Here is a 12,969-nt window from a genome sequence, read left to right on the forward strand (position 1 = left end):
TGTTGGCCAGGAGGAATTGGGTGACAGCAAGTGACGCTACAACTTGTCAGGATAAAACATTAAATTATTGCTCTAAACTATTAATTCGGTGTGGAATGCAGTTTGAGCATTTTTTTAATTCTTCATATCCATCTTAGTCTGATTACGCTCTCTGAACTCACCCGTCATTTTGGACTTCCTAATACAAACCTTACTTGCAAACTACTGCGCTGCGCTGGCAAGACCACCACGACAAACTAGTGGGCATGTGTCATACACTCGTACCCTCCCGGACCCAAGTAGTAGTGCCCCAAAGCCTACAGGTAGTTTTGGCGCAGAAGTAAAATAAATGTGTCCATCTAATGGGCAGAAATATTAGACAAGCGGGGTGGAGGGCATTGCCTGTATGTCAGTCTTCAACAAGTGTAGACCGAATTGTTTTTGCTGACTAGATGTGGACCTTAAATCAAGACTATCGATTAAATGTTGAAACACATTCCAATTGTCCTGTCAAGCGTTACCACCGCGATTTAAATCTTTTGCTCACTCACTCAGATAACGTAAGGAAAATCACTCACCACACCCCCCACTCTCTAGAATTATCAATAGGGCTATTCCCGTCTTTGATCAGAAGGAAGAAAAAATATTAAAATTTCGGCCTGATTGTCAGTACGTACAATTCATAGTATTGCTCAAGTGAAATGTGCACAGGAACACACTCACCCTTCAAATAAAGCCAGACTTAGAGATATACTTGATTTAACATTTTATTCATGATCTTAACATTTCCATGATCATAAAATTGGTATGACAGAAATCATCTAAACAAAACAAAAAAAGTGAGTTCGGTGTGCAAAAACGGTGTACATTCAGCGAACTGTGCTAATACCAAGTGGAGGAGGGGAAAAACCAGACAATGTCATAGATTTGTTTACCAGAAAAAAAAAACAGGCAACTCCAAAAGTACTCAACAGGTTCCTTGACGCAATTGTATCTGGTGATCACGTGATGTGTTTTTCCCTGAAAAAAAGTGCTTATTTTCTGAACAAATGAAGACATGCAGTGAATGCTGTGCAGTTACAGAGCTCATCTACAGTTAGCTTGTATCATAATGAGGTCTGAAGAGACAGAAATGTGTGTGTTGTGTTTACGGCAGCCATGTTCTGCTGGAGCCAGTCATGATGTTGGAGGTCAAATGTTACAGATCTCCCTTAGAGTCTGATCCATCAACTGCTTTAGACTCTGGTCCTCTTGCTTAGCACGAACAAGTTTATCTGTTAATATAGCATGGCAGCAGTTAAAACCCGCTTGAGCACAACATTGCATACACAAAAGGGAAGCTCTAGTCAGGATTATACCAAACATACTATTCGACAATGTGGTTAAAAACCAAGTGGAAACCACAGGGGTTAGTATCGAATAAATTGGGACAATTAGAAAATCAAAAACACAGTGTTAAAAGTTAACACATTGAATTTACGTGTACTGATGAAAGCCCATCATCCACTTTGTGAATCAAACCCATTAGTAGCACCCTTTCTAGTTGGACGACTTATTTTGGGGAGATCATACAAGCCTGGTTGAGTAGTTCCAGTATTCACGTACAGTTGACGTAGAACTACAACTAGATTTCCCAAACTATGAGAAGGGTATACAGTCGTTGCAACCATGTGCCAATGTCTCTTTCTTTGAATTTTGAGCCTAGGCCAAGGAACACCAGGAGTGGGAAGTCCATATTGGAATTCCTTAACAACAGTCAGCAGAAGCATTGTTTTTTTCATTTGTTGACAAGGGGGCAACAGTTTTGAAACACATTGCACTGACCCCTGCTGGTTTAGAGTGAAACAACAACAAGAAGAACAACTTCAATTTTCGGAGTATGTTCCGAGTTGTCCGTGGGTTCAAAGAGCGAGCGCACCTAAATCGTTCGTATTGAATTTCTGTTCTAGGCATTTTACTTACTTAGCATAGGCCCTTCCTCCAAGAAAACATGTAGCACATAAAAGAAACGCTTCAATTCAAACAACAGTGGGGTTGTTTGTTTTGCAACCATGGGATTATCAGATTCTTTCTGCCAAGTAGCAGTAGTACAGATCCTAATGAATGAATGTGCCACAGCCCTGACAGTAACTGAGAAAAACAAATATCAGACGCATTGATTATTTTCCAGTATGTCTGACCTTCCTTCCGCCAACAACTCAACATGAAGCATGCATAACGATACACCTCCAAAACATGTTTTTTTTTTCTCCTGCCGTTTGAAAGCACCCATTGATTGAATCTGTGCACCAGAGCCAGTTGAATATGCACATTGCATCAAAGTATTTGGACATTTGTGAAGAAGGTAAAGAGGACGGCCTCACGCCTCGTTTAAGGCTATACGTAGCTCGTTGGTGAGAAGACGATTTTTCTCAACCTGCTTGTAAAGGTGGTCTTGACAGTTGGAAGGCAAGTGAGAGAGAAAGAGGAGACAGAAGGCAGGTTAGTAGCAGAAGGCAATACCACGGCAGAGGTCAGTTAGTAGTTTGTAGCATCATGAACCTTTTGGTCCTTTTGAGCCAGCCAACACATTTTACAACATACTGAACTCGTCAATGAAAGCAATCATTATGTTCAATACATTTTGTTTCGTGAAAGGGAGCGCAAATATTTTGCCAAAACATAAGAGTGCAGTCTGGGACGTCTGACTTAAATGATTGGATACAAGTAGTGAGCTCGTTCAAGTGCCTGAGCAACCAACACGTGAAATCCAACAACCAACCAAATCTTTAGTTATCGTCCTATTTCTATAAATACGTCTGCGAGTCATTCTTCACATCATTTATACTATTATGTAACAGCGGGGCTAATTTCCAAAAGTAATCCACCGAGAATTACTTTGCCTCTGAGTGAACGGAAAGTGATATGGTGAAATTAGCCAATGGTGGCTCTACACAAGAGACATTCATTTTCAGTCTGGATCTCATCCAAAGAGTGAAAAGTCTCCAGCTCTGTAGAGTACCCGAATCTCAAGAAATATCAAAAAACACCACAAAAGTACTTGGTGGTTAGTCCTTTTGCAAAACATTTTTAAGAGTCACGAGATGTGAAAGAAAAATTGCTCAATATAGCACCTAAGTTGGCAACACTAGGTGAGTGTTTGCTTCATCACAAGCGCTAATTTCAACCAGAGTGCTCGTGCAAATCAAGTATGAGTAGTTAGCATTTGCATGAGACAGAACCAGCACCCAAAAGCTCCAACTTAAACCAGGGCGTAACAAGTAGCTGCTAAGGATGCTTTAATTCTCTTTCGTGTATTTTGACAGAACAACATTATACCTTTGATTAAAGGACCCCAAATTCATAAAAAGATGCGTTTGTCAGTCAAGCCTCAGTATTTCCAGTAAATTGAGGATTTTTAAAAAATATATACAGTATGTTTCACTATTAACACCGACTAACTCTTTACAAAGAATGTTTGGAGGCAAGATTTGTTTTGTATTCTACCTTAAAGGCTCCACTGTTTAAGACTTCACACCCCAACTGAAGTCCTATTCAAAATAATAGTCCTCCCACACAGAAACGGGGAACAGTGAATGGGAGAGGAGCTTTAGAGTTTATTCAAAAGCTACTCGACAAAATAAATTAAAACACAGAGAAAAACAATGCTTGAATAAAATTGGACAAATGAATGTGAGGGAAACAGGGGAAAAGGGCTGACAAGAGATGGAAGAAGTTTTATTTTACAGCAACGTAAAACGGCTTGAAAAGGTGTGCATGAGAGGTGGGCGGTGGTAGCAGCAGCAGTGGCCCAACGAGCACAGAAAGTGGCAATCGAGGACAGTACAGAGAGGGCAGAAGTCAGTAAATTGGCGCAGCGCTGCACAGAGAGATGACCAACCAGCGTATGGCTTCCGAGATGCACACATTTAGCTGTAGGAGGAAAAAGGTTGAAGAAAGAGTGACGAAAAGTGAAGAATGAGCATGCAGACTGGAGAAATAGGATGCAAGCGTGAGGAAGGGAAATTGTTGCACTTCGAGATCCTCAACTAAAAACTGCAATGTATACTATAAACTATATGTAGTTAGTAGACATACAGGTGCATAGCAATATATTATGCAGTTGCAGAATAGTTCATTTCAGTAATTCTTTCAAAAAGGGACACGAAGATGGATTCAACATTCTACGATAATTCCCACTTCATCTCTATCTGAAAACTCATTTCGATTTTTTTCCTTGTCTATTATTTATCTGATCCTAAAAATTATTGAACATAAAAAAAGGTTAAAACCCGCGTGTAGTGAATCTATAAAATGTTCAAGTTTCACATTTTGAATTGAACTACTGAATTAAATTAAGTTGTGCACATGCAAATGTATTGAGATGCACCTGTACTTTTTTTTTTGACAAAACAAATCGACAGACTCTGTGACCAAACTGAGACATGCCACAAGGAGAAACCATTTTCTGTTACAGTGGTCAAAGGCTCTGTGTGTGGGTAGACTACTAAAAAGGATGCACACAAGCATGCGCGCTCGCACGCACGCACACACACACAAGCATCCTCTGAAATTACATTGATGTCATGTCGTTGAGGGCGTGGTCCAGCTCCTCGCTGATGGCCTTGTACTTCAGTTTCTGGGCATACAGCTCGTCTACGGTGGAGGAATTATTACCAAGGTGGTGGATCGGATTGGGACAAAAAAAAAAAGAAAAAGAAAAAAAAGGGGGGGGGATGAAATGAAGTCAGACAACCAAGGCAAAAAAATAAATAAATAAAGGCAATGAAAGAAAGAAACCATGAAAGGGAGCGGGACAGTAATAGAAACGCAACAGCTGCAGAGGTAGTGACAGATTCTGAAGGAGTCACAGAGAAAGCGTCCGGCCCGACACCTGCCGGCCTTAAACAGCCAGCGGATTGGAATGCCGGACACAGGCAGCACGTTGAGGAGCAACGCAGCCAACGCGAATAACAGCACGGCCGCACCCGCTTTTTTTATTCCCCAACCGCGATAAACCGTTAAAGAATGCGACGCCCGCATGAAATGATCTGACACTGTATTACATTTCAAACAATCCATCGTAAGACACAAATTCGGCTTCTTCGGGTGCCCGGTAAGATTTTAAATTAAGAGATTCGTACCTTCTAGGTCATCGATGGTCTTCTCAAGCTTGGCAACTGACCTCTCAGCAAACTCAGCACGGGTCTCAGCCTGCAAGATGTAGGAAAAATATGTTGAAAGAGAGCAACTACTATTCAAAACAGCTTATTTTAGAGCATTGTAAAACAAGGAAACATATTTGCTAACTGAAATGAAACATGATGACCATGTTTGGTTCCTTATTTATTAGGCCATTTGATAATAGAAGCAAAGTTTATTAAATATCACCAAAAAATAGACATCACTCCGATATGTTGTTAGAATTTGGTAGTATTGAAAAGTTTCTCAATTTGAAAATGTGCTTCAACAATTTACTAAAAAGCTATGCCTCCTCACCTCCTTCAGCTTGTCTGTGAGAACCTTGATCTCCTCCTCATACTTGTCCTCCTTTTGCGAGTACTGTGGTTGCACGCACAGAAAAAAATGGTGTCACAAATTCACAAACAGCTTCAACGCTGTCATGTTGCGTCATTCTCCTGTTCTGCTGGCTCACCTTCTCTGCCTGAGCCTCCAAAGACTTCAGGTTGTTCTGTACGGTCTTCAGTTCCTCCTCAAGCTCAGAGCATTTGCTGTCGTTTTATTGTTTGGGTTGGAAAATAGTATGATAGTCATGAACCAACGCTGTATCCAAGAATGATGAGTATTTTTTTTTTAATTGTGAGGTTCTTACCTCTCAGAGAGTTCAGCGCGCTCCTCTGTACGTTCCAAATCACTCTCGATGATCACAAGCTTACGGGCCACCTGAAGTCAAACACGCAGTACGAGTCAGAACATTTCAAAGTCTTCCAGAGGTCCTCCAGCTAAGAAACTCGCCTCCTCGTATTTGCGGTCAGCCTCCTCAGCAATGTGCTTGGCCTCCTTCAGCTGAATCTCCTGCAGCTCCATTTTCTCCTCATCTTTCATCGCCCTGTTCTCAATGACTTTCATGCCTCTGAGGGGACATAATTGGTAATTTGGTTATTTCCAAAGGGAAGTTACAAAAACTTTTGGACGCACACAAAACAATGCTACTTGGCACAAACTCCAGAAGACCATCAAAAACAATTCTTGGCCATTAATAATCAAATGAAAAAAACTATAATTACACTGGTAACAGAGCATGCCTTCTTGTGTGGCATGACTACAAATTGTTATATCAAAATACCATTCAGTGGGACTTAAAAAAAGGGGGGGGCATGTTGTCAGAAAACAAAAGCAGATTAAGCTCAAAAGAAAGCAGAAAAGCAATGCATGAATTATAAAAAGTGCCGGAGGAAGAGACAGAAGGCAAAAAAAAAGTTGAATCAAGCAAAGGAAGGAGGTGGGAATGCAAAAATAAAATGTGAGTTTTAAAGTAAGAAAGGAAGAAGGAATCAAGGGAGGGAAGACGGGAACAATCCAAGCAAGAAAGTGGCTATGAGTGAAAGGATGGAGATAAGGATGCAAGAATAAAAATGAACTCTTAAGCGTACAAGTTTGAGATTGATGAATGTGGCAAGATGTCAGAAAGGAAGGAGGGCACAAAAATGTATGCTTTACTGAAGGCGGGATGGAAGTAAGGATGCAATGAGAATAAAAAGCAACTGAAGAAAGGATGCAATATCAGGATGGAAAAGTTGTTGTAGCAAAACTGTTAAGTACGGCGACTTTTATCCCTCCCTGCTTAATGGTTCGTGGAGGACTAGAAAAAAAGGTGCCCCATTCTTGAGGCTATGGATTCAGAGCCAGGACTCAGAGCCACAAGTGGTATCGCCGAGACAGATGCTTGGGAGTGATCTTGCAACAGGCTATGTCAAGAACTAACCAAAATACGGCAAATAGGGGCTTGTTTTTTTTTTTTTTAAAGGCATGATTTATTGCCACAATTTTAGATCGTATTGTGTATTTGTTGATGCAGCATGGCATATGTGATTTACAAGTGACCTCTCAACACAAAACTCAAAGTTTCTATTTTCTGACAGGCTCTGAAAGCAAACTCATGTGGGTGTTGTTGAAACTGTATTTCAGCTCTCATTTTTAAATGGAGCGAAGGAGTGTGCATGCACCTCTCGCTCTCATCAGCAGCCTTCTCAGCCTCCTCCAGCTTGGTCAGAGCCGTAGCCAGACGCTCCTGTGCACGATCCAACTCCTCCTCAACCAGTTGGATGCGCCTGTTCAGGGAAGCGACATCACCCTCTGCCTGGAAGGGCAAGTGAGTCAATCAGTCAAGTGGATTTGCATAAGAGCTATTTTGTTTTGTTTTGTTTTAATGCCCTGCGCGACTTTGCAGCATCCAAGCAAATCTTGGGCGTGGTGAGGGATGCAGAAAGGAAGGGTGGGGGTCGAGTGACACAGTGGATTCTTTTCGCAGAGTTTCATTTAAAGTCTGTAATTGAGCCAAGCAGGTGATGATCCTAAGTGATGACTGTTTAGGCTACTTGGGGCGTGGGGGGCGCCCTGTGTTGCTCGTGGGGACATGAACAAGGAGGAACCCGTCGTCAAGCTAGCGTACTCGTTACCGGGCGTTTTCTACGCTAATGGTTAGAGGGTGGGGGGCCCAAAACACAAGTGAGGACATCCAGTACATGAAGCGCTGTCTGGGCCTAGCCGCCACGCTTTTTGACCAGACTTACGCCTAATGCCGTCGGCAGCCTCAACACTAATTGTCTTAAATCATTAGCGTCGGCTTACTGCTTCCCTTGCGCTCCTCTCCAGGTTGAGTTCCCGCTGGAGGAAGGCAGCCCGGTCCTCCGCCGCATCCGCCTGCTCTTGTAGCGACTTGATTTTCTTCTTTACCGCTTCCAAGGAGCTTCCACCGGCCATATTTGAGCCCCGACTGGTGTTTGTTCCGTTCCGGCTAAGCTAGTCTCGTTCTTCTTAGGCGCCGCCGTTGGACACTGGGCGAGATGCGGCGCGTTTGATCCCTGCCCCCACCCTCACTTTAATCAAGTGTTGATGAGGATTGGGACGTGCCATCAAACCCGGAAGTGACTCTCTTCCCACGGAAATTATTTCAGGCATCAACGAAATTAAAACATGTAAAATATGAAGTGTATGGATTTAGATGGTTTATTATAAAATAATATTGTCTTTTATATGTATTTTTTAACTTACAGGGACTTAATTAAGGAACGATTAAAGTGTTCACCCCCAACTGGAAAATTGAGCTAACCCAAAAACTGATTACAGTATTTCAAAAATGTAAACAAGCAAGCTATATTCGCGCTTTGGAATTTGTAAATACTATTATTATTATTATTATTATTATTATTATTATTATTATTATTATTATCGTTTTCGGTGTTGTAGTTATATGTTTTTTAACTGACTGAGAAATTAAGTGACACTGACCAATTAATTAACTCACACACTAAAGAGCGAACTGACAAAGTCAAAAAAGACTGAGTAACTGATTGATAAAATCACTCACTCAGAAAAAAAAACTGACTGACTAATTTACAACCGAATTGATTTGTAAATTAAATAATTGACTTACAAACTAAGTAACAAATTGATTGAGTGGCTGACTCACTGACGAAACCGCTAACTGGCTGTCCTACTGAGGAACCCTTTACTCATTGAGAAAATAACTGACTGTGATTTTTCGACTTAACCGACGAAACTGGCTAATTGACCAAATTACTATTTCACCACCTGACTTATCACTCTGGGCGGCCGGTAGTCCAGTGGTTAGCACGTTGGCTTCACAGTGCAGAGGTACTGGGTTCAATTCCAGCTCCGACCTCCCTATGTGGAGTTTGCATGTTCTCCCTGGGCCTGTGTGGGTTTTCTCCGGGTGCTCCAGTTTCCTCCCACATTCCAAAAACATGCGTGGCAGGCTCATTGAACACTCAACCCGTATTGTTTTTTGTTATTGTAAAGTGTCCTTGGGTGTCTCGAAAGGCGCTTATAAATAAAATGTATTATTATTATTATCTAAACTGTCCCTAGGTGGGAGTGTGAGCGTGGATGGTTGTTTGTCTCTGTGTGCCCTGTAATTGGCTGGCAACCGATTCAGGGTGTCCCCCGCCTACTGCCCGAAGACAGCTGGGATAGGCTCCAGCACCCCCCGTGACCCTAGTGAGGATGAAGCGGCTCGGAAGATGAATGAATGAATGAAAAACTTATCACTCTCTCACAGAGTAATTTCCTACATAACTACCTTTTACTTACAAACTAACCGACTGACTTGAAACCAATTAACTGACTTAGTAACTAACTGACCATTTAATTTCCTTGTGGACTGACTGACTAACTCAAAATTTGACCAACTAACTAACCGACTGAGTAAACTGGACCTACGTGTTTTTATTCTGAGACCATGAATAGGGCTGACAGATAAAATTCAAACTATATTTTAAAATGTTCCTTTTCAATATTCTGTATGGTTCATTGCAGACAGTAAACGGTCCGTATTTGTGAATGTGGATCTGAATGGTGATTTGTACCTATTGTCCAAAGCTCCACGCCACCCCACGACTTACTTTTGGGGTTCTTTTTACTATATTAAATCTTAAACTATATTCAAAAGATAATATCTTAATTTTAAATTGCTTTGAATCACTTGAGATTCATGCTGTCGCAAAAGTGGGAGTTGTATAACTACAATTGTCATTGTTATTATTTGATGTAGCCAGAAAACTCCTAATTTAATCTGAGCCTGGACATTAAGGAGACGACCTGTGCCAACTGGAACAAGCACACATCTGTCAAGGTTCACACGGGTAAATCACGTTGAAGCAGTCTGGTGTAACATTACACCAGTACTGTAGAATGCACTCAAGAAGGTGGTAAGCAGTGACCTTACCATGTGGAGGACACACTAAATATAACGTTCTACCCACAGGTGTCTTTACTTGATTATTGCATTGTTTAGCCATTAATGTAGGGGAGCTATGTGTTGAGAGGGAGGTCATTTCAAGGTCACATGAGTGAGGCCTGAACTCACGTCTGTGGCTTTCTTCTCAGCCAACTCCAGTTTTTCCTGGGCATCCTTCAAGGCTTCAGAGTATTTGTCCAATTCGTCCTCTGTTGACTTGAGCTTCTTCTGAAGTGCCACCAGGTCATCCTCAAGCTGGGACAAAGTGAGAGATTTATCATTTCTACTCATTTACTAACATGCACTACAGCGTGCGCATAAAGCAGCAGAGTAAACGCTCCGCATTGGATGCCAACCTGTTTGCTCCTGTCCTCTGCCGCTTTCTTGTCCGACTCGGCCTGCTCAGCTCTGTCCAAGGCGTTCTCCTTGTCGAGCTTGAGCATCTGCATCTTCTTCTTGATGGCATCCATGGCTGCTTAAGTGTCTGTCGGTGCTTTGCACGTATAACCAAATGAGACGAAAGATGGTTGGCGAGGGGCGAGGGTCGGAGCGTCTGAACCACACTGAACGCCAAGCTGGAGTGCAAGCTCGCCCACGTTGTGACGAGTCAAATATGTCTTTTCGGACAGGCGGGTTACTAGACACCCAATACCTTTTTGGACACAACCGCAGCTGCTTGCCACGCCAGGGGGCCTATTTTTTGCAAAAGTCTTCCTCGATTCGCTCCGCCGAGACATTTGACCACTTGTGTGACCATACATGGGGGATGGGTGTCAGTCTAGCAACCTGTCACCCCCTCCCTCCTTCCTTACGCCACCAACACGTCCAGCCCTATTTCCAACACCCCTCCACGCAGCAGCATCGAGGAACAAATGAACAAACTGTTAATAATGACCTAATTCGTCGCCCTTTTTGTGATGTCACCCCACCTGTGATTTCATACACGAAACCCTATTTCCATAAACACAGGACATATAAACTGGTTACATAAACTCAAACGCTTCAATATTAGCTGTATGCAACTGAAGCCAGCACAGGTGTACAGTATTTGCAGTATCCAACTCCCGAAAACATTCAAAGGAACTCGGTGAATGTTAGAACGTTACATTTACCGGTACTTCTTAATTTTGAGTTAGTTATGATTCTATTATTATTTCTTGACTTTATTATGCATTATATTTTTACTCTATAGCGCAGCTTCGGCAGTGATGCGGACTTTGTATCAGTGTGTCGTGGTGAAGAAGGAGCTCAGCGGAAGGGCGAAGCTCTCAATTTACCGGTCGATCTACGTTCCAACCCTCACCTATGGTCACGAGCTACAGGTCGTGACTGAAAGAACGAGATCCCCCGGATATAAGTGGCCGAAATTAGTTTCCTCCACCGTTTGTCCGGACTTTCCCTTAGAGATAAGGTGAGAAGCAAATCATACACGGTAACTTCCATGATGCATTTTGTTGTTGCCATAAACCTCATAACAGTAACTTAAACAATTGTGGAATATACTGCTATTCTTGACTTCTTCACATGATTTCAGTCATAATGGCCCTCCAAGGGAAATGGTCACTAAAATGTGGCCCCCAACGAAAATGGGTTTGACACCCCTGTTCTAAGGCATTTTATCTCCTTTTGATAAATAGGTATTTATTTAAGCTATACTTAAACATATATATCAGTATAAAACAAGTTAGGTTTTTTTATTGACAGTATTATTTACAGTAGTATTTACATATATACTGTATACTGTATCCATCTATCTGCCAACTCAGCCATTAGACAGTCAGGAGATGTAAAGTTATGTCCTAGTATGTTGTGCATGTGAGTTATTCACGCAAAGCAAATCTATCTGATTAAATAAGCCTCACGTGGACGTTACTCCCCCTCCGAGGGAGGTGTCAGGTTAGCTTGTGACACTTTATGTTTGTGTTCGAGGGATCATTGGGGAAGCCCTTGGCTGGCATACTTAACATCCTGGCTACTACCAGCTAGGCTTTGCTCTCCCTGTCGAGGATCATCATCCAGCTTGTCCGAGTGGCTTTCTGTGCTGATGCATGTTGGAAAGTCACAGCTCTCCAATTGGCCACACTAGATGAAGTGGCTTTCGGCTTTTCAACAGCACCCCCCCCCCCCCCCCCCCCCGTCACCTTGGGCCCATTTGATAGTTCACAGGATCACTGGCACCGTTGCAGCTGTCTCAGACACACGCACGCATGCACACACACACGCACACACACACACACACACACACACACTCAGCCCAGGCCAAGACGGCTGCATGGTGAGGTAAAAGTAGCTGACAACTGGTGTGAACTACATAAGCGGAAATTTGTCTCTAAATACTGATATTCGGATACAAATTAATGTATGACATTAGAAGCTCTACTGTAAGATGAATGAAGGTGGCTGCACTATGTTATGAAATATTATATGTGAACATCGTATGTTTGGGCTTGCCTTTTTGGCTTACATTCAAGTGCTGTGATGGGTGAATATGTTTGTGGTGTCGCTGCTTGCAAAACACTTGCTCAATTCGGTCCCAGTTGGTAGCCTGCATTCCCACCGTCAACTGTCAGATATACATATTTTTTAATAAAGTATGCGGTAAAAGGGATTCCTTATCTAAAAGGAGTACAAGGAGCAGCTGTTGGCGGCCATAATTAAGGTGGCCTCCTCAAATTTTAGCGGCTGACAAATTTAGCTTGGCTATCAGTGGATCGTCTGGCTTGCCCACAGCCTCAGTTTTACTGCTGACTCAGAAATGCCATCTTGTACTGACACTAAAGCAACAGGACACTTGAGAGCTCTCCTTAATGGCGGAACAGAACACAACATATGTCCCCCACTCGGGCATGAATTACAGTGACATAATCATCATCAATTGGCATAAATGAAAGGATTGAAGGGTTTCACATTATTTATTTATTTATTTAAGCTTTAAAAATTCACCAGCCATTAAATTCTACAGAAAGCCAATTCAGGACAACTAAAATAACATAATCCCAGCTGGTTGGGCTTGGCGTGTATTTTGTCGAGGTTTCCTCCCGCATTCCAAACATGCAAGCCAGTTCTTTGTC

At 42.3% G+C, this 12,969-nt stretch overlaps 1 protein-coding gene across 7 annotated transcripts; it reads right to left on the reverse strand.

Moving 5' to 3' along the window:
* Window positions 1–733: 733 nt before the first annotated feature.
* On the reverse strand, window positions 734–10,503 carry LOC127599187 (tropomyosin alpha-1 chain). 7 transcript variants are annotated; one of them, XM_052062933.1, is made up of 10 exons: window positions 10,255–10,502; window positions 10,028–10,153; window positions 7,146–7,279; window positions 5,935–6,052; window positions 5,792–5,862; window positions 5,615–5,690; window positions 5,458–5,520; window positions 5,103–5,172; window positions 4,536–4,614; window positions 734–1,253 (listed from the first exon to the last, which is right to left on the reverse strand). In XM_052062933.1, the coding sequence occupies exons 1-10, from the start codon at window positions 10,366–10,368 to the stop codon at window positions 1,250–1,252; spliced, it is 855 nt and encodes a 284-aa protein (XP_051918893.1). In that variant the 5' UTR covers window positions 10,369–10,502; the 3' UTR covers window positions 734–1,249. The 7 variants fall into 7 exon arrangements, with proteins under 7 accessions (XP_051918893.1, XP_051918892.1, XP_051918896.1 ...); XM_052062931.1 differs by lacking the exon at window positions 734–1,253 and adding an exon at window positions 3,556–3,891 and having other exon boundaries at window positions 10,255–10,501; XM_052062932.1 differs by lacking the exon at window positions 4,536–4,614 and having other exon boundaries at window positions 10,255–10,503.
* Between the last annotated feature and the right edge of the window lie 2,466 nt (window positions 10,504–12,969).

This window comes from Hippocampus zosterae, chromosome 4, assembly GCF_025434085.1.
Source record: "Hippocampus zosterae strain Florida chromosome 4, ASM2543408v3, whole genome shotgun sequence".
Taxonomy (NCBI): Eukaryota; Metazoa; Chordata; class Actinopteri; order Syngnathiformes; family Syngnathidae; genus Hippocampus; species Hippocampus zosterae.